This window comes from Thamnophis sirtalis, unplaced genomic scaffold, assembly GCF_051295495.1.
Source record: "Thamnophis sirtalis isolate CommonGarterSnake01/CBP01778 unplaced genomic scaffold, rThaSir2_p1.2 scaffold_13, whole genome shotgun sequence".
Taxonomy (NCBI): Eukaryota; Metazoa; Chordata; class Lepidosauria; order Squamata; family Natricidae; genus Thamnophis; species Thamnophis sirtalis.
Window position 1 is genome coordinate 9376852 of NW_028261393.1, and position 24300 is coordinate 9401151.

At 40.9% G+C, this 24300-nt stretch overlaps 1 protein-coding gene and 1 pseudogene across 1 annotated transcript; both read right to left on the reverse strand.

Annotated features, from left to right (window-relative positions):
• Positions 1–1200: 1200 nt before the first annotated feature.
• Positions 1201–23750, reverse strand: LOC148043020 (uncharacterized). The gene is made up of 9 exons (XM_087727715.1): positions 23638–23750; positions 22563–22595; positions 22357–22395; positions 18174–18212; positions 16158–16190; positions 13292–13327; positions 11623–11658; positions 9967–10005; positions 1201–1468 (listed from the first exon to the last, which is right to left on the reverse strand). The coding sequence occupies exons 1-9, from the start codon at positions 23692–23694 to the stop codon at positions 1286–1288; spliced, it is 495 nt and encodes a 164-aa protein (XP_087583841.1). The 5' UTR covers positions 23695–23750; the 3' UTR covers positions 1201–1285.
• Positions 18918–21530, reverse strand: LOC148043021 (uncharacterized; annotated as a pseudogene).
• Positions 23751–24300: the final 550 nt, after the last annotated feature.

Genomic DNA, 24300 nt, shown 5'->3' on the forward strand with positions numbered 1-24300 from the left:
TAAATACATTCTCTAGAAATTATTGGAAAATAGCTAAGCAAAGTATTAATATGAATAAGGATCTTTAGTTGTCTAGGTGTTTTTTTCCTTATTATCCTTGCAGCAACCCAGAATTTTGCTACTGCATGAGTGGTGGCTAGATTTGAATCCTGAAGGAGGTGGTTCATGTAAAAGTTATCTGATCTCCCTAGAAATCTTCTCTAATAGAGGGAGAATGTATGTTGATTTGATATCCTTGTAGAACTTGCAGTGCAATGTGAGATATCTTCAACTTCCCCATTGCCACATTTGCTCAGCTATCAGGGTTTGTGGATAACAAGTAGTTGGATTTATGGAGATTCTATTATCCAGGTCACAGTTGTCCCAAAGGTGCTTTTTCAAGACACAACTGGACTTTCTGGTTTTTCTTTGAAAACATTTCCCTTCTTGGATGAGAAGCCAAATGTCTTCAAGAAAAAATAAAGTCCAGTTGCCTTTTGAAAAAGCATCTTTGGGACAACCATGATCTCAATAACTGAGAATCTCCATAACCATCTACCTGTTTACATGAATGAAAACAGCTTCAGTCTGGATATTTATTTTATGCTACTGAATTGAACCAGTAAATAGTAGAAAATTCAGGCTTTTATCAAAAAGAGGAACAAGATTGCAAATGGTATGATATGAGAAAATGGGAGTCTACCCTCTGCTACATAAATTCAAAGAGGCATTCACAACTCATAATGACATAAAATTGATAACATATGTTGAATGTTGAATGAATGTTTATTTCATTTGGCATGATATCACCACACAAAGGCCACAACTATTTGCTGACACCACTCATAACAACTGTATCATCTTGCACACATGATTACTTGTCCCTCTTCCACAGAAGGACATCCATGTTAGAGATGAAAATATTTTTCTTTAATGCTTAGCCCAGGGGAAAACTTTAGTTCAATCTGGTAAATTTGGGTTTTTGTTACTGTTCTGAAGGGGTCAATTGGTTGCTTTAAGCTGCTTAAAAAACAAATGTAAAATCTAGCTAATTGCTTTCATCCTGGTTTCTGGGTTCGCTTTTTCTGGACTCTGGAGATGCTTTAAGCGTTGGATGAAGCAAAATGTAAGAGGTGGTTGTTCAAATGCAAGAAGAATATTAAAGAAAGAAATGGAAGAAAATAAATTAAAGATACTTACGAGCATATTGCTTACAACACCTTCCGGGCTGCATTCTCTCTACAAAAGAAACAAAGGAGGACAGTTCTATTCTGGCAAAATCAATACAACTAATATAACTATACCATCACAGATGAAATGAAAGGGAGAGAGGCTCAAGAGAGCTACTGTGGTTACATTGAAAAAGGATAACATAGAAGACAAAGACCACATGAGAGAGCTTGAATGTGTATGTACTTACAACCACTTTACACAATGTTTTACCGCCCTCAAATTCCTTCAAACAGCTTATCACATCAGGTAACGCATCCTATAAAGAAAGAGAAAAGGCATTATTCCCTTTTATTGATTCCTTCATAACCACATTTTGCCAGGCCATGACATAAGCATCTGTGTGGGCCTTGCCCGGACCACTGAAATCTATTAACATAAACTGATGAGTGTGCGAAGCACGTGCAAAACATGCACGAAGTGAACTGGTACCAACAGCGGTAGGAACCCACCTCTGCATAAAGAAGACAATGTCAAAAAATTGAACCTAAGGAAGACTAGACAGGAAAAGGTGATATGATTTCAACTTTGAAATCTGTGCAAACAACAATAATAATAATAATAATAATAATAATAATAATAATAATAATTTGTGCAAAAATTATAATATTAAAACAGCAACAAACTGGTGGGAACATCAGCCTGAAAAAGTCACAGAAAATCAGATGGTCAAGATCTTGTGGGATTTCCGTATACAAACCGACAAAATACTGGCGCATAATACACCAGACATCACACTGGTTGAGAAAAATAAGGTCACAATCATAGACATCGCAATACCAGGTGATAGCAGGGTCGCCGAGAAGGAACATGAAAAAATCGCAAGATACCAGGACTTAAAAATCGAAATTCAACGACTATGGCACAAACCAGCAGTGGTAATTCCAGTGGTAATTGGCACACTGGGTGCTATTCCAAAAGCACTGGAATTACATTTAAAACAGTTAAATATTGACAAAATCACCATCAGTCAAATGCAAAAAGCCGCACTGCTTGGATCTGCACGCATATTACAAAAATACGTTACGACGTCCTAGGCCCCTGGGTGGGGCCCGACTAGTAACCAATGCCAAATCCGGCGAAACAACTGGCCGCTGTGATACAATTGTACAACAACAACAACAATAATAATAATAATGACCCATTGGAATTTGTGCAAAAATTATAATATTAAAACAGCAACAAACTGGTGGGAACATCAGCCTGAAAAAGTCACAGAAAATCAGATGGTCAAGATCTTGTGGGATTTCCGTATACAAACGGACAAAATACTGGCGCATAATACACCAGACATCACACTGGTTGAAAAAAATAAGGTCACAATCATAGACATCGCAATACCAGGTGATAGCAGGGTCACCGAGAAGCAACATGAAAAAATCGCAAGATACCAGGACTTAAAAATCAAAATTCAACGACTATGGCACAAACCAGCAGTGGTAATTCCAGTGGTAATTGGCACACTGGGTGCTATTCCAAAAGCACTGGAATTACATTTAAAACAGTTAAAAATTGACAAAATCACCATCAGTCAAATGCAAAAAGCCGCACTGCTTGGATCTGCACACATATTACGAAAATACGTTACGACGTCCTAGGCCCCTGGGTGGGGCCCGACTAGTAACCAATGCCAAATCCGGCGAAACAACTGGCCGCTGTGATACAATTGTACAATAATAACAACAACAACAACAACAACAACAACAACAACAACAACAACACCAAAAGTGAAAAACCAGAAAAACAGGCCACAGTTGAATTCTGGAAAGAATTGTGGGAAAATGCAAAGGACTACAACAAGGAAGCAAAGTGGATACATGACTTTGAGAAAAGCATTGGCAACAAACAAATGCAAGTATTAGAAATAACAACTGAGATGGTCAAAAATCGAGTTAAAAAGGTAAAGAATTGGACATCACCTGGAAAGGACCAATTACATGGTTTCTGGCTCAAATATCTGACCAGTTTACATGCAATATTGGCCAGGCAACTGAATGAAATTTTACAAAAGGGCCAAATTGATGAATGGTTGACAACTGGAAAAACATACTTGATTCAGAAAGACGCAACTAAAGGAACAACACCTGAAAACTACAGACCAATAACATGCTTGCCAACAACCTTCAAATTACTCACAGGCATTATTGCAGATAACATGATGGATTATTTGGAAACAAACAACATCTTGCCAGTAGAGCAAAAAGGCAACAAAAGAAGGAGCAGGGGCACAAAAGATCAGCTTCTAATTGATAAAATGATATTAGAAAATTGTAAGAAAAGAAAAACGAACTTGAATATGGTCTGGATTGATTACAAAAAGGCATTTGACTCACTGCCACATAGTTGGATCATAAAATGCTTAGAAACAACTGGCATTAGCAAAAATATTACATCCTTTACTGAAAAGGCGATGAAACAATGGAGAACTGAGTTGGCAGTAGGGAATGAGATCTACGGAATGGTTAATATCAAGCGAGGAATTTTCCAGGGTGATTCACTTTCACCTCTTCTCTTCATCATCGCAATGATCCCACTATCAGTAATCTTAAAAAAATGAAATTAGGCTACCAAACAGCCAAAGAAGCTGAAAAAAATTCGCATTTACTATATATGGATGATTTGAAACTGTATGGAAAGTCAGAAATAGAAATCCAATCATTGACAAACACAGTCCGAGTATTCAGCACCGATATTTCAATGCAGTTTGGCATGGAAAAATGCGCCACTGTATCCATAAAAAGGGGCAAAATCACTGCATGTGAGGGAATTGAAATGCCCAATGGCCAATTAATTAAATGCAAAGAAAATGAAGCCTACAAATACTTAGGCATTCTGCAGTTGGATAACATCAAGCATGGAGAAGTAAAAACTATTGTCAGGCGAGAGTACACCAACAGAGTTAGGAAAATTTTGAAATCTAAATTGAATGGTGGAAATACAATCAAGGCCATAAATACCTGGGCAATACCAGTTATAAGATACACAGCTGGTATAGTTAACTGGACACAAGCTGATTTGGACCTTTTGGACCGAAAAACCAGGAAACTAATGACAATGCACTACAGTTTACATCCTCGTGGTGATACTGATAGACTATATCTGCCCCGAAAATCAGGTGGCAGAGGATTATTACAAGTGAAGCAAACAGTTGAAGAAGAAAAACATGGACTGGCTGATTATTTAAAAGAAAATCAAGAACATCTATTAATCGAAGTAAAGAACAAAAATCTACTGAAGGCCCAACAGACGAAACAAGAATACAGAAAAGATGTGATAAAATCAAGAATGGAGAGTTGGCAGAACAAAGCACTGCATGGCCAATTTCTGGAAAAAATAAAAGATAAAGTGGACAGTGAACAAACTTGGTTATGGTTAACAACAGGTACATTAAAGAAAGAAACAGAGTCACTAATCCTGGCTGCGCAAGAACAAGCTATCCGCACAAATGCCATTAAGGCCAAAATAGAAAAATCCTCTGATGATGCCAAATGCAGACTTTGCAAAGAAGCTGATGAAACTGTTGATCACATACTCAGCTGCTGTAAAAAAATTGCGCAGACTGATTATAAATTGCGGCACAATTCAGTAGCACAAATGATCCATTGGAATTTGTGCAAAAATTATAATATCAAAACAGCAAAAAACTGGTGGGAACATCAGCCTGAAAAAGTCACCGAAAATCAGATGGTCAAGATCTTGTGGGATTTCCGTATACAAACCGACAAAATACTGGCGCATAATACACCAGACATCACACTGGTTGAGAAAAATAAGGTCACAATCATAGACATCGCAATACCAGGTGATAGCAGGGTTGCCGAGAAGGAACATGAAAAAATCGCAAGATACCAGGACTTAAAAATCGAAATTCAACTACTATGGCACAAACCAGCAGTGGTAATTCCAGTGGTAATTGGCACACTGGGTGCTATTCCAAAAGCACTGGAATTACATTTAAAACAGTTAAAAATTGACAAAATCACCATCAGTCAAATGCAAAAAGCCGCACTGCTTGGATCTGCACACATATTACGAAAATACGTTACGACGTCCTAGGCCCCTGGGTGGGGCCCGACTAGTAACCAATGCCAAATCCGGCGAAACAACTGGCCGCTGTGATACAATTGTGTAATAATAATAATAATAATAATAATAACAACAACAACAACAACAACAACTCCGCCGTTGCCGGTCCCAAACTCCACCGTTACCGGTCCCAAACTCCGCCGTTGCCGGTCCCAAACTCCGCCGTTGCCGGTCCCAAGCCCGGATGAGAAAGGAGGAGGGTTGGGGTCACGTTGGCAACTGGCCCCATAAAAAAAACCCGCCAACCCCTACAATATGGTGAAAGAAACGAATAAAAATTTTATACCGCATCGGTTGTTGCATGGGTTAACAAGGGCCGCGGCGGATGTTGGGGTCCCTGGACATCCGTCGACAAGTGGGCTACAAGTGGACCAGCCAACAAAACGACAAAAATATAGTGCAGATGAAAACCATGCCATAATGGCCTGTTACTACAACTCAGAGCCAGAAAAAAGAGGTTATTTAAAGTGAATGTATGAATTATGGAAACAACAATATCTAGATTCAAATGTTAGTGAACAACGACTAGCAGATCAAAGGCGATTTATTATACGGAATAAAGTGTTTAGTGAAGTTGAACTTGAGGAAATTCAGGCAAATTGCAAAACCAAAAAAAGAATATCACAAGCAGAAATAACTGATATTCAAGACACAACTAAAGACATTATAGTAGAACTCCAAGAAGAAGCTCTCGGGGAGGAAATAACACCAATACCACTAGAATCAGTTATCACTGAACCAACTGATGAACTAACTCAAAAACAAAAAGAATTGAAGGATAAGATCATGGAGCATTTTCTGCTTAATGAGGAAAGGCAACGTTTACCATCACTAAAAACTGTGCCTAAGAAAATTTTGGCCCCTATCATGAAAATGGTTAATGCAGTGTTTTCAACAATTGAATTGGGATCCATCTTGGAAACGAACCAGTTAATGTACAGCGCAGCTGTAATAGTTACTAATGAACTAGGCATTAAAATAAAAGTACCTAGTCACAAAACAGAAAAAGCATCAAAGCCAAAGTGGAAAATCCGATTAGAACAAAAAGTCAAAAAATTAAGGGCAGATGCTAGTAACTTAAAGAACATGCATGAGCAACGGCTTAAAAATAACAAAATCATAGATTGGCTAATCAGAAGATATAGATTGGATACAAGAAACATCAATGAAGCTGTAGAGATTGTAAAACAGCAGATAACAGCAACAGCTAGAAAAATTGAAAGATATGAGGCACGAATCATCCAATATAAACAAAATCAGCAATTTTGATCAGACCAACAGCGTTTTTATCAAAGTCTTAATGTGAATGGTGACACCAAAAGTGAAAAACCAGAAAAGCAGGCCACAGTTGAATTCTGGAAAGAATTGTGGGAAAATGCAAAGGACTACAATAAGGAAGCAAAGTGAATACATGACTTTGAGAAAAGCATTGGCAACAAACAAATGCAAGTATTAGAAATAACAACTGAGATGGTCAAAACTTGAGTAAAAAAGGTAAAGAATTGGACATCACCTGGAAAGGACCAATTACATGGTTTCTGGCTCAAATATCTGACCAGTTTACATACAATATTGGCCAGGACACTGAACGAAATTTTACAAAAGGGCCAAATTGATCGTGGCCCGACAAATCCGCGCTTGTCAAAGTAGCGGCGACAAAACCATGTCGCTAAAACCACAACGTCATCACCGCGACGTCATCACCATGGCGACAACAGCGCGGCGACAGAAGGGTGCTTTAAAACAGCGTGGCGACAGAAAGCCGATTTAAATTAAGGTAAGGGTTAGGATTAGGTTTAGGGGTTTGGTTTAGAGTTAGGTTTAGGGTTAGGTTTAGGGTTAGGTTAGGGTTAGGTTTAGGGTTAGGTTTAGGTTTAGGGTTAGGGTTAAGTTTAGGGTTAGGTTTAGGGTTAGGTTAGGGTTAGGGTTAGGTTTAGGGTTAGGGTGCTGAGCAATTTGGAAGGCATGGATTTGCCCTCCACGCTTATGTCGGCCCGGATAAGGGCTTCGCGGTTTTGTAGGTGAACCCAAATTGATGAATGGTTGACAACTGGAAAAACATACTTGATTCAGAAAGATGCAACTAAAGGAACAACACCTGAAAACTACAGACCAATAACATGCTTGCCAACAACCTTCAAATTACTCACAGGCATTATTGCAGATAACATGATGGATTATTTGGAAACAAACAACATCTTGCCAGTAGAGCAAAAAGGCAACAAAAGAAGGAGCAGGGGCACAAAAGATCAGCTCCTAATTGATAAAGTGATATTAGAAAATTGTAAGAACAGAAAAACGAACTTGAATATGGTCTGGATTGATTACAAAAAGGCATTTGACTCACTGCCACATAGTTGGATCATAAAATGCTTAGAAACAACTGGTATTAGCAAAAATATTACATCCTTTACTGAAAAGGCGATGAAACAATGGAGAACTGAGTTGGCAGTAGGGAATGAGATCTACAGAATGGTTAATATCAAGCGAGGAATTTTCCAGGGTGATTCACTTTCACCTCTTCTCTTCATCATCGCAATGATCCCACTATCAGTAATCTTTAAAAAAATGAAATTAGGCTACCAAACAGCCAAAGAAGCTGAAAAAATTTCGCATTTACTATATATGGATGATTTGAAACTCTATGGAAAGTCAGAAATAGAAATCCAATCATTGACAAACACAGTCCAAGTATTCAGCACCGATATTTCAATGCAGTTTGGCATGGAAAAATGTGCCACTGTATCCATAAAAAGGGGCAAAATCACTGCATGTGAGGGAATTGAAATGCCCAATGGCCAACTAATTAAATGCAACAAAAATGAAGCCTACAAATACCTAGCCATTCTGCAGTTGGATAACATAAAGCATGGAGAAGTAAAAACTATTGTCAGGCGAGAGTACACCAACAGAGTTAGGAAAATTTTGAAATCTAAATTGAATGGTGGAAATACAATCAAGGCCATAAATACCTGGGCAATACCAGTTATAAGATACACAGCTGGTATAGTTAACTGGACACAAGCTGATTTGGACATTTTGGACCGAAAAACCAGGAAACTAATGGCAATGCACTACAGTTTACATCCATGTGGTGATACTGATAGGCTGTACCTGCCCTGAAAATCAGGTGGCAGAGGATTATTACAAGTGAAGCAAACAGTTGAAGAAGAAAAACATGCACTGGCTGATTATTTAAAAGAAAGTCAAGAACATCTATTAATCGAAGTACAGAACAAAAATCTACTGAAGGCCCAACAGACGAAACAAGAATACAGAAAAGATGTGATAAAAACAAGAATGGAGAGTTGGCAGAACAAAGCACTGCATGGCCAATTTCTGGAAAAAATGAAAGATAAAGTGGACAGTGAACAAACTTGGTTATGGTTAACAACAGGTACATTAAAGAAAAAACAGAGTCACTAATCCTGGCTGCGCAAGAACAAGCTATCCGCACAAATGCCATTAAGGCCAAAATCGAAAAATCCTCTGATGATGCCAAATGCAGACTTTGCAAAGAAGCTGATGAAACTGTTGATCACATACTCAGCTGCTGTAAAAAAATCACGCAGACTGACTATAAATTGTGGCACAATTCAGTAGCACAAATGATCCATTGGAATTTGTGCCAAAATTATAATATTAAAACAGCAACAAACTGGTGGGAACATCAGCCTGAAAAAGTCACCGAAAATCAGATGGTCAAGATCTTGTGGGATTTCCGTATACAAACGGACAAAATACTGGCGCATAATACACCAGACATCACACTGGTTGAGAAAAATAAGGTGACAATCATAGACATCGCAATACCAGGTGATAGCAGGGTCGCCAAGAAGGAACATGAAAAAATCGCAAAATACCAGGACTTAAAAATCGAAATTCAACGACTATGGCACAAACCAGCAGTGGTAATTCCAGTGGTAATTGGCACACAGGGTGCTATTCCAAAAGCACTGGAATTACATTTAAAACAGTTAAAAATTGACAAAATCACCATCAGTCAAATACAAAAAGCCGCACTGCTGGGATCTGCACGCATATTACGAAAATACGTTACGACGTCATAGGCCCCTGGGTGGGGCCCGACTAGTAACCAATGCCAAATCCGGTGAAACAACTGGCCGCTCTGATACAATTGTATAATAATAATATTGTCAACACCAGCTAAAGCACTGCCAGCTGTGATTTCACATTGTTTTGTACAATGATAATGATATGATACTTTATTACATTTATTTGCTGCCTGACTCCAAGGGAAGTTGGTATGAATCTGTTAGGTGTCTCATGATTTAGCATGTCTAACATAATTTATGGGACGTGGTTATTCTGATCATGGGTTGCAAGACAATTTCTAGGTTAAAGATCCTAAATAGTCCCTGTGGAGTTCTTGGTTGCTTTGAAATTTCTGGTTGCAGAAATTTCAAAACCCTATTAGAACATCATCAGTGCAAGGCCACAATGAAGAACAAAACAGTGCAGGCAGTGGGTATATTTATAATGGGTAAAACAGTACCTCAAGCTGCTTTATCAGCACTAGCTCTTCATTCTCAGTGCTCTGGGCGCAATGGGGATGGTTGCTGAGGGTGGGAGTGGAATCACTAAAGGGGTACCTAATTCAGGCAGAATATTTCACAAGGAAAGACATAGGATGAGCAAAGAGGTACTCACAGATATATCCTCAACTGTACAATTCTTTCCAAAGCACTCCTGCAGAGGGAGCAAAAGTTATTATTTCTATTTTGACATGACAGAACAGAACAGAATAATAGAGTTGGAAGGGACCTTGGAGGTCTTCTAGTCCAACCCTCTGCTTAGGCAGGAAACCCTACACCACTTCAGACAAATGGTTATCCAGTATTGGAGCATTGACAACTTTTGGAGTCAAGTTGTTCCACTGATTAATTGTTCTCACTGTCAGGTAATTTCTCCTCAGTTTTAAATTGCCTTTCTCCTTAATTAGTTTCCACCCATTGCTTCTTGTTCTACCCTCAGGTGCCTTGGAGAATAGTTTGACTCCCTCTTCTTTGTGGCAGCCCCTGAGATATTGGAACACTGCTATCTTGTCACCCCTAGTCCTTCTTTTCATTAAACCAGACATACCCAGTTCCTGCAACCGTTCTTCATATGTTTTAGCCTCCAGTCCCCTAATCATCTTTGTTGCTCTTCTCTGTATTCTTTCTACAGTCTCCACATCTTTTTTACATTGTGGTGACCTAAACTGGATGAACATCATGTATGACTTCTGTAACCATGTTCTGCTGCATAAGATGGGTAGCTATACAAACCTTTGAAATTAAAAAAAAAACCTAGCCACATCATTACTATCCTCTCTGCTGTCATATGTGTGTATTGCTTCATTCTATAGATGAGATATATGCATTTCTTATCAGAAATGGGACAGGGAGGGCTAAAAAGGCAGACATTTGTGTTTTGAAACACTTCATCATGAGTCTCAGTGGTGCAGTGTTTAGAGTGCAGTACTGCAGGCTACTTCTGCTGCCTGCAATTTGCTGGTTCAAATCTCACCAGGCTCAAGGTTGATTCAGCCTTCCATCTTTCCGAGGTGGATAAAATGGGGCCAAGATTGTTGGGGGCAAGAGGCTGATTCTTTAAACCACTTAGAGAGGGCTGTAAAGCACTGTGAAGCAGTATATAAGTGCTTATTGCTGTTGCTATTACATTCTCTTTTCAATATTCTCCCACCTTCCTATAGAATGGAAGAAATGGAATTCTGCACAGAGAATCCAGTGGAATAATGCTTGTATTAAATTTCTGTCTCAAAAGATAAAATGCTCTCTGAAAAAAAGGTCCATTGAGCAAATATTTAATAGAAAGAGTAGATGGGGTTTAAGCTAATTGGGAACCTGGCATTAAATCACTACATTCCATATTTGTAGTCCTGAGCATATGACTGGTGACTTAGTGCCTGTTCAGAATTACAAAGGAGCTCCCTGAGAGTTTGTTTTGGATCATTTGAACAATTCCTGTTTCTAGCTTCCACGGCACTGCCTGGTAAAACAGATTCTGGAAAGGGGGATGAAATACTGTATATCACCTTACCAACAAAACTGCTTTTGAACCACACAAATGAGTTCTACCAATAAGGGACAAAAATTACAAGATAAAGAAATTGTCCAGGACATTCTTCCCCAATACAAAACTATTCTTTGGAGGCAGTTTTGAAAAGCTCTTATCCATATACACAATCAAATAAAGTGAGTTTTGGTTTGGGGTCACTGTTGTTATAACACAGGGATGCCTCATTGCATGGCAAGAACTATAGTACTCAAAGTAAAAACATAATATGAATGAAGAACTACTTACCATTAGTTTCTCCATGCTTTCTTCTTTCAGTTTGTCCTATCAAGAAAACAAGAATGTCAATTTCTATTCTAATTGAAAGTACCCAGACTCTTTCCATCTGTGTCCTTACTATCATCTTAAATATCATATACATGAATTGCTGCTTTAGGAAACTTAGGAAAAAATAAATGTTTTCTTATTGCAACAGAAAGTGCTTAGTCTAAAACAGAAATTTGAATGAACAGTATTCTTTTTTTGTTCTCTTTATTTTTTTTCAATGCTCTTCCACATTCATGGAAATATAATATGCATTGAGAATCCCAAGGAATAATGGTTGTACTCTATTCATCGGCATATAAAATGATTGTTTAGAAAACAGTAGCTTTCCTAGATATGGCATTGGTGATAACAGCTTTTGAGAATATTGCCCTTTATGTCTACATTTTAAAATCTAGATTCACTGTAGTTAATAACACTTATAGAAATAAGACATCCTTATGATAGAATGTTATTGTTTTTAATTCTGCTACACTTATGCCTCTCTCTTCTATCTCCTTTGCTTTTCTTCCTCCAGGTAATTTCAAATATGAAATATATTCATTATGAAATATGCAGACTTGTGTTTCCACCTATATTCACTCTACTTGATTTTCAATGTAGCCATGTGAGCAAAAGGAGGTATTGAAATCCCACAATAGCATCTCATTTCAATAATTCTGTAGCATTCTGTAAATGCTACAAAAACAGCAGCTCAAATTCAGAGAATTTTTCTGGACAGTTAAAAGTCCAAAAAGTATTTAGATCATCCTGAATCCTAAACACCTTATCTAAGTACTGAACACAGCCCTGCTCCCCCTTCCCAAACTTGGGAATGGCTGGAGGCAACATTTATCTAAGATTGAATATCATTGCTTTAATCATAAATTAAGAGCTCAGACTGCCCAAGGAGCTGCTGATTCAGTTCTACAGAGGAATTTTTGAGTCTGTCATCTGCACCACTATAATTGTCTGGTTTGGCTCTGCAACCAAACGAGACAGACACAGACTTCAGAGGATAATTAGAACTGCAGAAAAAACAATTGCTACCAACCTGCCTTCCATTGAGGACCTGTATACTGCACAAGTCAAAAAGAGGCTGTGAAAATATCTACACACCCCTCACATCCTGGACATAAATTGTTTCAACTTCTGCCCTCAAAACGACGCTATGGGGCACTATACACCAGAACAACTAAACACAAGGAAAAGGTTTTCCCTGTATGCCATCACTCGGCTAAACAACTAAGTCTGCATTACTATTAGTCTTTTCATCATTTCTATTACCTATCTCCTCCCACTTATGACAATAACCATGTTGCTTTTATTTTTAAGATTTATATTGTTCTGTTTGTTTCCTAGTATGATTTCATTGCTTATTTAGTATCCTATGACTATCACTAAATATGATTCTTGATGGATGTATTTTTATGTACACTGAAGACAAATTCCAATCCTACTTGGCCTATAAAGAATTCTATTCTATTCTATTCTATTTTCCTAAATATGTTAAGTTGGGTATATTTCAATTTTATACATGAGGTGCTAAATTGGGGAGGAAGGGAGAAATTAGAAACTGAAAAGGGCTGCTGGTTAGCATGCAAGAAAGGTATTAAACAAGGAAAGGGGAAAGGATAGTCAAAGAACTGCTTACCATTAAAAATTCTAATCCCTTTTCACCAAGTGCATCCTACAATGGAAAGAAAGAAAGGGTATTATCTCTACACTCATATAAGAACATATATCACTACATCCATCCATCTATGATAAAAATGAATTCCTTCCTTCTTCAGATTAGAAAGGATTGGTCCTTTAATAGACATGTCTCTTGGGTGAAATCTCTTCTGGGAATATTCAGTAAATGTCTTTCATTTCATAGGTGAACTCATGCTAGTGAATTCATGCTACCACCTTACCTGCCAATAACAACTTTAACAGCTGCTCCAATTCGCACAACATCCCAGACTTGGATACTCGGTTAGATTTTTATACATTGTTTTGTTATTGGGGGAGCACACATTATGACATCCTTTTCACACTTAATGTACTACACAAACTACAGAAAGAGGATTGAATTAGTATCCAGGATATGTGCTTTGCGTAACCACACTAACACTAAGAAGCTAACTAAGTAATCTTGTGAAGGACTTTGACTTCATGAAACATTTGGATCATTTGAAAAACCTCTAGGAGTGGTGAGGTGGACTAGAGGTATAGCTCTCGCCTCACAATCAGGAGGCTATGAGTTCAATCCTAGGTAGAGACAGATATTTCTCCCTCTGGGCAGAAGATGAATATATCTGCTGAACAAAATTCCATGTTGGTGACAGGAAGGGCATCCAGCCATTAAAACACTCTGCTAGGTCCATTCAGTTGCACAGACTCCACCCCGCAAAGGATTATGGGGGTCATTGAAAGATGATGATTTGAAAAATCTCTATTTCTGGGTTTGAAAACATGTCTCTATAAACCAAGCCCTGGAAAAGGAGGTGAGGAAATCTATCTTACCAAGAAAATTGCATGTGATATAATGAGTATTTCTTTTGTTTATTCAACTGGTTTGCCACCATCTCGCCACAAGGAGATGAGTCACAATATGGACAGAAACTATCACTAGCCCAGTGTTTCTCAACCTCAGCAACTTTAAGCTATGTAGACTTTAACTTCCAAAAGCCCCCAACATAGTTCTTCCCCCCAATAACTTTCTTTGATTGGTTGGGGAATTCTAGGAGTTGAAATTCACACATCTTAAAAGTTCCTGAGGTCAGAAACACTTCACTAGAGGATGAAAAACTGTCCATAGGCCTCACCTTCTTTGCAAAAAAGATTCAAAACAGCTTTGCTAATGCATGGCAATAGCACTTAGGCTTATACTGTACACTACCCCATAGTACTTTATAATATAAGAATTATTTGCATATTTCCCCCAACAATCTGGGTCCTCAGTTTACCAATCTCGGAAGTATGAAAGGCTGAGTCAACCGTAAGCCCCCTTAGGATTGAACTCCCAAGCTATGAGCAAAGTTTGCCTACAATAATGTCCCTTAACCATTGCATCACCAATTATTCAGCCAGGATTCGGTATTTTCTGAACACAGCAGGTGCATTTTTGTTAATTGCATTTCTGTAAACCAAGCAGTGTATAAATATGTCCTTTACTTTATATGCCTAGGACATCCCTGTCATTGAAAAATTACTTTCAATTCAGTTTCACCACCTACCTGTCCCCTGCTCCAATTCTATCTGCTTTGTCTCTTTCCTCCTCATCCATACTACTAAAATACTTGTGTCTGTTTGTTTGTAACCTTTGATTGGGCAAAATTGGCAATAATTATTGAATCAAAGTAATTCAAATAGGCCAGCAAGAGCCACAGTGGTTAGAATACAGTACTATAGGCAATCTATGCTACCTGCCAGTTGCCTGAAATTTGGCAGTTCAAATCTCACTATGTTCAAGGTTGACTCAGCCTTCCATCCTTCCAAGGTCAGTAAAAGGTAAAGGTTCCCCTCACACATACGTGCTAGTTGTTCCTGACTCTAGGTGGCGGTGCTCATCTCTGTTTCAAAGCCTAAGAGCCAGTGTTGTCCGAAGACGTCTCCGTGGTCATGTGGCATGACTCAACGCCAAAGGTGCCCGGAACACTGTTACCTTCCCACCAAAAGTGGTTCCTATTTTTTTACTTGCATTTTTACATTCTTTCAAACTGCTAGGTTGGCAGAAGCTGGGACAAGTAACAGGAGCTCACTCCGTTACATGGCACTAGGGATTTGAACTGCTGACTGCCAACCTTTCTGATCGACAAGCTCAACGTCTTAGTCACTGAGCCACCGCGTCCCTGTAAACATCCCTGTAAACTACTTAGAGAGGGCTATAAAGCATTGTGAAGTGGTATATAACTCTAAGTGTGATTGCCATTATGGAATGCTGGGACTCATGACTCCCATGAGGATGAAATTTGGGGAAGTTGTGGCCTCCACACCTTCCCACTATTTCCCAGAAAACCACAGATAGTATGGTGGAAGTGAAGTTGGGAAGGGCCTATCCCTGCCCTCTTTCCCATCTCCCTCTGGCCCCTCCATCCAATCTAGCTTACATGCTAGAGACCATTGACTTCTTTGGAATCAAGACTGAAGTTTGAAAAATCTTGATGTCTGCTGGCAAAGGGAGGCTGGTGAAATGGAACTGGCCAAGGGTCTCTGGCAGTCAACAGATGAGTCCTCTTCCTACCTAGAAGAAGGAGGCCCTTGGAGCATGCTAGAATGGGGAGTGGGGATGCAGTTCTCCTTGCAGCCTGTGCCTCCCTTTGTGATATTTTTCTGGATTGAAGCTGAATCAGTTTTATTTAAAAATGAAGGAGCTAAATTTCATGGCAGAATCTGTGAATTGATGTTTTGTGTGCATGGGAAGAAATAAGTATCCATGGGTTGATGATAGTTGCTTTTTACCCTCAAGAAAATTGAATAATCAAGGACTAAGATTGCCCAAGGAAAGAGTATCAAATAAACAAAGAACTACTTACCACAACTTTTTCCATCATGCCTTTACTCTTTGGCTACAAGGGAAAAGAAGGGTATCTGTTTCATCCTCATTTGGAAAACTTAATAGGATATGATCCTGTTGTAAATTACCAATGGAATCACAAGCTCTACTAAAATTTCAAAAGCTGCAATGATTACAGTAATATCCTTTCTTACTGCTATAACTGAAGAATGATGAATTAGAGTTTAGTGGAACGGAAGCACATACTTCAGTACTTCACCTGCCAAAATGTTTTGGATGACACACCAGAGTTCACCAGCATCAGCTAACAACTATTTTTAAAAGCCAGTCTGATTCTTGCAGGATTTTTGGAGGCGGTGGTGGCCACAGAAAAATGGGGCATGTTTTCACATGGCCTTCAGACCATCCAGAAATGACATAAGAGAGTCATGCCTTTGCATGGCCTTCAGTGCCTCAAAAATTCATGTGAGAACAGGGAGAGTTTTCCAGTAGTTTTTGGAGCTGCAGGGGCTAAGGAAGAGCATTCTCCAAGCAGGCTTTGTACATCCTGGAGCAGCCTCAGGTAGCCTCGGGGAAAGGAATAAGGTGGCTTTTTGGGATGATGATGGTGCCAGATCTCTATTTCAGGTGAGCCTCTGGGCTGCCTCCGAGTGACACTATTCATGATAGCCCAAGTGCATGTGTGTGGGCAGGGGAGATACAGAATTATTTCTCTTTTGTTCAGGACAGAGAGTGACATGCCAGCAGAATCAAGGCAGGCATTTTTTAAATTTTTGACAGACTGAGCCATCACAGAAGTGCTTTTTCCTAATCCAAAAAGAAAAGGAAAACTAAACAAACAGGGTGGAGTCCATGATGAGGGATAAATCATCATTAAGGTTTTACCATTATTCTATTTTATTTTATGTATTTATTTTTGTTTTAGCTCCTAAATCACATATTCATTGGGTTGCTCCTTTTTGCTAGGGATTTTACTAGAAACTGATAGTAAAGAAAATGTATATCTGAATATCCGTGTAATAGCAGCCAGGATTGTGTTTGCACAAAACTGGAAAAGTGAAGGTATTCCTATGGATGATTAGGAAAATATTAGAAGGTGCAGAAATGAATAGATTAACACATGCAATTAAAGAGAAGGAACAAACTGAATATTATATCATATGGGAACTACTCTATAGATGGTTAGAGAACAAATATGAAAGTTAGAAATGAAAGTAGATTAGTGGAATATAGAAAATATATTAATAGAATTAAATAAGTCAAGAAGAGGATTGTTATAGTATCCGATATGTTAGGTATCTGAGTATTAAGTCATGAACAGATAAATAATGAATATGGTTATAAATTCTAATTGTTATCGCACAAGATATTTGTACCCACATGACACACTGTTTAATGGAAGATGGATTGTTTGTATTAAAATAAAATATTTTACCCTTATTCTATTTTATTTTGTTTTGTTTTAGCTGCTAAACCAAATATTCATGGAGATGCTCCTGTTCTGATCACCATCCAAGGTTATCTGAGCTGTTCTGTTGATTCTCCCTCGGCATCCTTGGTTACATGATAGCTTGCCCCATTATCTATCTCTGCTCACATTTCCTACTCTGGCAAAAGAAATTGCATCCCACTAAAATTATTCCTGTTTCTCAGGATTCTCAGGCAGATGCTAACTTCATAGACCACTATTAGCATTAACGTAGACCAGGGGTCCCCAAACCTGGCAACTTTAAGACTTGTGGACTTCAACTCCCAGTATTCTCCAGCCAGCTCTGCAGAGCTGGCTGGAGAATACTGGGAGTTGAAGTCCACAGGTCTTAAAGTTGCCAGGTTTGAAGACCTCTGGCATAGACCATTATTGAGCAATAATATACTGGAAGAACTTCTTGCAGACTATTCTGGGCTGCCTGATTAATACTGACTCATGTCTCTGGAACTAGATGCGACAGTGAGCTCTTTTTGGAGAAAAGGAGGCATATACATGCCCCCAAAGGGGCAAAACATCAGGACATCCAGCATGATGTAGCTGACTTACCTTAGCCTCTGTATCATCATTATTCTTGCTGTCATTGGCCTGACCAAAAAGAAAGAAAAAAACTTCCTTACTCTTACATCTCAGATACGTGGTTTATGATGACTGGCTTTTTTTTTCTTGAGCCATTTGCTCATTTGCAAAAGGGAGAGAATTACACCATTAAAATAGGAAGGAGAAACAAGACACTTAGATAATTTTCTGCCTCATGGAGGAATATAACTAACACTTACAGCTGACTTAATTGCAAACTAAGAAGGAAACAAAATCCATACAATGGCAGACAGATTGCTAGTCCGATCATTTTATTTCTTTTTTAAAAAATCATATTCTTAATTGAAACAGTCTTGCCGTTGCTCTAGCCCTGAAGACCAACTCCCTGAGATTTAGATTTAGAATTAATAAAATTTATAGGCCGCCCAATCCCGAAGGACTCTGGGCGGCTTACAACAATACATTTAAAAAATAGAAAAGTTAAAAACACAGAAACATAGATTTAAAAAGCCACAACATACACCCAGTCTAATCAGGGCTGGACCTCAGTCATGAGGTCAACAGCCCGGGGCCAGCCGGAATAGCCAGGTCTTAATAGCCTTTTGGAAGGCCATGAGAGTGGGTAGGGTCCGGATCTCTGGGGGCAGTTTATTCCAAAGGGTTGGAACGGCTACCGAGAAGGCCCTCCCCAGGTGGTTGCCAGCCGACATTGTCTGGCTGATGGCACCCGGAGAAGGCCCACCCTGTGCGATCTTATCGGTCGTTGGTAGGTATGTGGAAGAAGACGGTCTCACAGATATCTGGGTCCTAGGCCATGTAGGGCTTTAAAGGTAATGACCAGCACCTTGAATTGCGCCCGGAGACCAATAGGAAGCCAGTGCAGCTCGCGGAGAATAGGTGTAATGTGGGTGTACCTTGGTACACCCAATATCGCTCGCGCAGCTGCATTTTGGACTAGTTGTAGTCTCTGAACACTTTTCAGGGGCAGCCCCATGTAGAGCCCGTTACAGTAGTCAAGCCTTGAGGTGACAAGGGCGTGAGTGACCGTGTGAAGTGCCTCCCGATCCAGATAGGGCCGCAACTGGTGCACCAGGCGAACCTGGGCGAAGGTACCCCTGGTCACAGCCGACAGGTGATGTTCTAATGTCAGCTGTGGGTCCAGGTGGACTCCCAAGTTGCGTACCCTCTCTGAGGGGAGTAGATTTTCACCCCCCCGCCCCCCCAGGCATAAGGATGGACTAACCGAACTGTCCTTGGGAGGCAACATCCATAGCCACTCAGTCTTGTCAGGATTGAGTGCGAGTTTGTTCACCCCCATCCAGACCCTGACAGCTTCCAGGCACTGGCACATCACTTCCACTGCTACATTGAGTTGGCACGGGGCGGAGAGATACAACTGGGTATCGTCCGCATATTGATGGTATTTGATCCCGTGCCGACGAATGATCTCACCCAGTGGCTTCATGTAGATGTTAAATAGGAGGGGGGACAAGACCAAGCCCTGTGGCACCCCATATTTAAGGGGCCTAGGGGTCGACCTTTGTCCCCCAACCAACACCAACTGCGACCTGTCGGAGAGGTAAGAGGAGAACCACTGTAAAACGGTGCCTCCCACTCCCACCTCTTCCAGCCGTCGCAGAAGGATACCATGGTCGATGGTATCGAAGGCCGCTGAGAGGTCAAGGAGCACAAGGATAGAGGAGTGTCCTCCATCCCTGGCCTGCCAGATATCATCGATCAGCGCAACCAAAGCAGTTTTGGTGGAGTATTCAGGCCTGAATCCAGACTGAAAGGGATCTAGATAATCTGCTTCATCCAAGGTCCGTCAGAGTTGTAGGGCTACCACCTTCTCAACAACCTTCACTAAAAAAGGGAGGTTGGATACCGGATGATAGTTGTTGAGAATAGCTGGGTCCAGAGAAGGCTTCTTAAGGAGGGGTCTTACCACCGCTTTCTTCAAGGATTGCGGGAAAGATCCCTCTTGCAAAGACGTGTTAGTAATCCTCTGGAGCCAGCCTCGTGTTACCTCCCTGCTAGTTGAGACCAGCCAGGAGGGGCACAGATCCAGCAAACAGGTGGAGGCACTCATCGCTCCCATTGCCTTGTCCACTTCCTCAGGGTGACAAGCTGGAACTCGTTCCAGGAAATCTGAGCAAGACCTTCCCTTGGTACCTCCATTGGTACTGTCCAACTGGAGTCTAGGTCTGTCCGAATCTGAGTGATTTTGTCCGACAGAAACTGAACAAACTCCTCAGCCTGTTCCTGTAAGGGTTCCCCCGCATCTTCCCTTTTTAGGAGGGAGCAGGTTATCCTAAACAGGGCGGCTCGGTGAGATTCTGCGGACACAATAAGAGCGGAAAAATCTGCACATTTTGCCGCCCGTATTACCACTAAATATGTCCTAGTAAAGGCTCTTAGTAGTGTTTGGTCGGATTCGAAGTTGCTAGCCCTCCAACGTCGCTCTAGGCATCTCTTTTGGCGCTTCATCTCCCGGAGTTCCTCGGTAAACCAAGGTGCTCTCCTGGATCCACTGCGGAGAGGCTGCAAAGGCACAATCCGATCCAGAGCCCCAGTCGCCGTTGCATTCCAGCTGGCAACCAAGGAGTCTGCCGGAGTGTGGGCAAGAGAGTCAGGTATCTCCCCAAGCTCCATCTGAAATCTCAGTGGGTCCATCAGGTGCCTGGGGCGGAACCATTTAATCGGCTCCACCACCCTGCAGAGGGGGAGTAGCTTCCGAAAGTCAAGCCTCAGCGGGAAGTGATCTGACCATGACAAGGGCAAGGTCTCTATCCCCCTTAGTTCAAGATCACGTCTCCACTGCCCCGAGAGAAACACGAGGTCGAGTGTGTGTCCCACTCTATGAGTCGGACCTTGAATTACCTGGGTCAAGTCCATTGTTGTCATGGAAGCCATGAACTCCTGCGCTCCATCAGAGCGTTCGCCCAGTGATGGCAGGTTGAAATCCCCCAGTACTATTAGTCTGGGGAACTCAACTGCCAACCCGGCTACTGACTCAAGGAGCGCAGGTAGGGCTGTTGAGACGCAGCTGGGAGGTAGGTACATCAAAAACAAGCCCACTTGAACCCCTAGGTCCAACGTCAAGAGCAGAGACTCACATCCCACAGTCTCTGGAGCAGGGATCCTGCGAGGAACTAATGATCCTCGGATAATAACTGCCACTCCCCCACACCTTCTTTGGTGTCGAGGTTGATGGAGCACCTGAAACCCTTCTGGGCACATTTCCGAGAGGGGGACTCCTCCCTCATGTCCCAGCCAGGTTTCAGTAATACATGCCAGGTCCGCCCCCTAGTCAAGTATTAAGTCCCAGACGAGGGAGGCTTTATGGATCACAGACCTGGCATTTAGTAGCAGCAACCTGAGTCCAGGGCCCTGGCTTCTCTTGTCATCAGGTCCTGGAGTTGAGCTTACAGGGCCGGAACAAGGTTTCGCTGTTACGTAGCGAGCTCTCCTTCCCTGGTAATAGCTAGCCCTGTAGATGTTCTGTGCATTCTCCCTCAGCACTCTGGGTTGGAGAATAGCTGCCCTGTCATCTCTCTCTCTTCTCCTCTCCTGATTTGGCAAAGGAAATTGTGTCCCACAACAAGTATTCTCAGGCTGATGTTATCTTCATGCACTACCAATTTATCAACATTACCATAGAGCGGGGGTGTCAAACCCAAGGCCCGCGGGTCAGATCCGGCCCATAGGCTGCTTAGATTTGGCCCATGGGGAACACCCTGGAAACAGTGAAGGACTGGCCCATGGTGCCTCTGCCAGTGAAAACAGTGCTTGGGTGAGCTGCATACGCCCCTACTGAGCGCCATTTTCGCTGGCAGAGGGTTGCAGGAGGCTGTCACAGCCAAAAACGGAGCTCAGGAGCCCTTTTTCTCTGGCAGAGCGCTTGGGCCTCCTCAGGTGCCACCGACACGAGTGATGGTGAGGTGTCCGTGCCTACCCTGGCCACACCCACTTTGTCCCCCCCCCCCCAGGAGAAACACAACCCTGCATTCCTCAATGAAATCGAGTTTGACACCCTTGCCGTAGAGGAAATTATTACAGATTATTCTGGACTCGATGATTTACATCGACATTTTTCTCTGAACCTAAATGGGACTGTGAGCTCTTTTTAGAGAAAAGGAAGTATATACATGCCCCCAAAGGGGCAAAATCCAGCATGATGTAGATGACTTACCTTAGTCTCTGTATCATCATTATTCTTGTCGTCATTGGCCTGACCCAAAAGAAAGAAGAAAAAAAAAACTTCCTTACTCTTACATCTCAGATATGTGGTTTATGATGATTGGCTTTTTTTTCTTGAGCCATTTGCTCATTTGCAAAAGGGAGAGAATTGCACCATCAAAATCAGAAGCAGAAACAAGCATGATATAACTTACTTACCGTAGATTCTACATCAGCACTATCCGTATTATCCTGAAAAGAAAACAAGAAAACGTCCTTATTATTCCCTCTCAGGTATGTAGTTTCAGGTTACTAGTTTTCTCACAGTCATTTGCCCATTTGCAAACCTGACAGAAATTCTGCCATTGGCATGTCGAGGAGAAGGAAGCCAATGCAATACATTTCATGTACATATGCACATTTTAGAAAGACAGTAATTATTTTTTTGCTAAAAAGGGAAAAGCAATAGAAGCAATGTATGTGATTTATTAGCTTGCATTGGTCTCATACATATATCTTGGGCAATTTTAGAAATTAATATTCTGATAATTATGCTCTATCCCTCATTGATATTTATGCTCTATAGGGGATGCGGCAGCTACGTGATTGAGATGCTGAGTTTTAGACTATTAAAGGTCCATAGCTCAGCAGTCTGAGACCCAAGTGCCATGGGACATAACTTGTCCCAGCTGCTGCCAACCTAGCAGTTCAAAAGGATGTAAATGCAAGTAGATGAATAGGTATCACATATAAGCAAGAGGGAAGGTAATAGCATGCTGTGTGTTTGCCATATGCTCTGTGCTGCAGAGTAAAGTCATGCTGGTCACAACACTGACTCTTTGGCTTAAGAAATAGAGATGGGCATTGCCCCCTAAGGTCAGTCATGACTAGGAGAGTAATACCTGCAGGGAAAACTTTACCTTGTCAAACTCTTCCTATATCTTGCATAGTTAAAAAAAAATCAATTAAAGAAATTTTCAGCCTTCTGTATTGGTCCAACTCAGTAGGTCCAACAAGAGGTTCTACAAGTGGTTATCTCTTACTCTCATGGGTATGTGAACACTGAAAAAGCTAATGCAGAGAACAGGTTACCAACCTGAATTCAGTATTTCTGATACACTTGAATTGTTGATGATTAAATCACTAAGTAATCAAAGCTCTCTGCTGGATTTTTCAATCCTTTCATGAAGAAATGTGTCAATGAAATCATGGGGACAAACTTGAGAAGCTTATTCACTTCATCTGCAGGCACCCCAGCTAAAAGGCTATTGCAAGCCACAAAAAATTGTCTTACCGTCTGTGTAGATAGCGCAAAAGTCAACACAAAGATTAATAGGAGACGCATCTTCATGTTGCTCTTCTGGTCCTTGCTGGTCCCCTAAGTGACTTTATTCAGCTCCACTGCCACGTTTTTATATCTTAATCTGCAAGCTTCATTGCGCAAACTCAATGCTTCTATTGTTATATGATTTACAAGGAAATATTGAGCTTCCATTGCATCATGCACAATTATTCCATCATCCATGTTCAAATCGAAGCTAAAAGGCAGGGGTTGTGTCTCTGCCCACAGTAAAGTTCTAACATAACAGAAGAAGTTCTCAAACTCTTTTTCTAAGAAGTACCAGACATGACCTGCATTAATCCAGATAATCACTTAAATGGCAGCACAGAATTGGAATCGGTCCAGGGATTATCCAATCTTAAAGCCAGATCTGGTGCTCTTCCATTTTATAGCACACATCTCTTTGGGGTCTTCTTTCTGGCAGCAACATAAGCAGGGAATCCTCTCCCATCTGGCTAGAAATCAGGAGATAATCTTCTCTCAAATGTCTCTGCAGAAAATGATAAAGAATAGTTACACTGACCACCAACAGGCCTTTCATGACTAGATTCGTTGTATTTAGGGTTCTTGAGATACATGGTAGCCCAGCAGTATGGGGTTTAAGCCTCTAGTAGG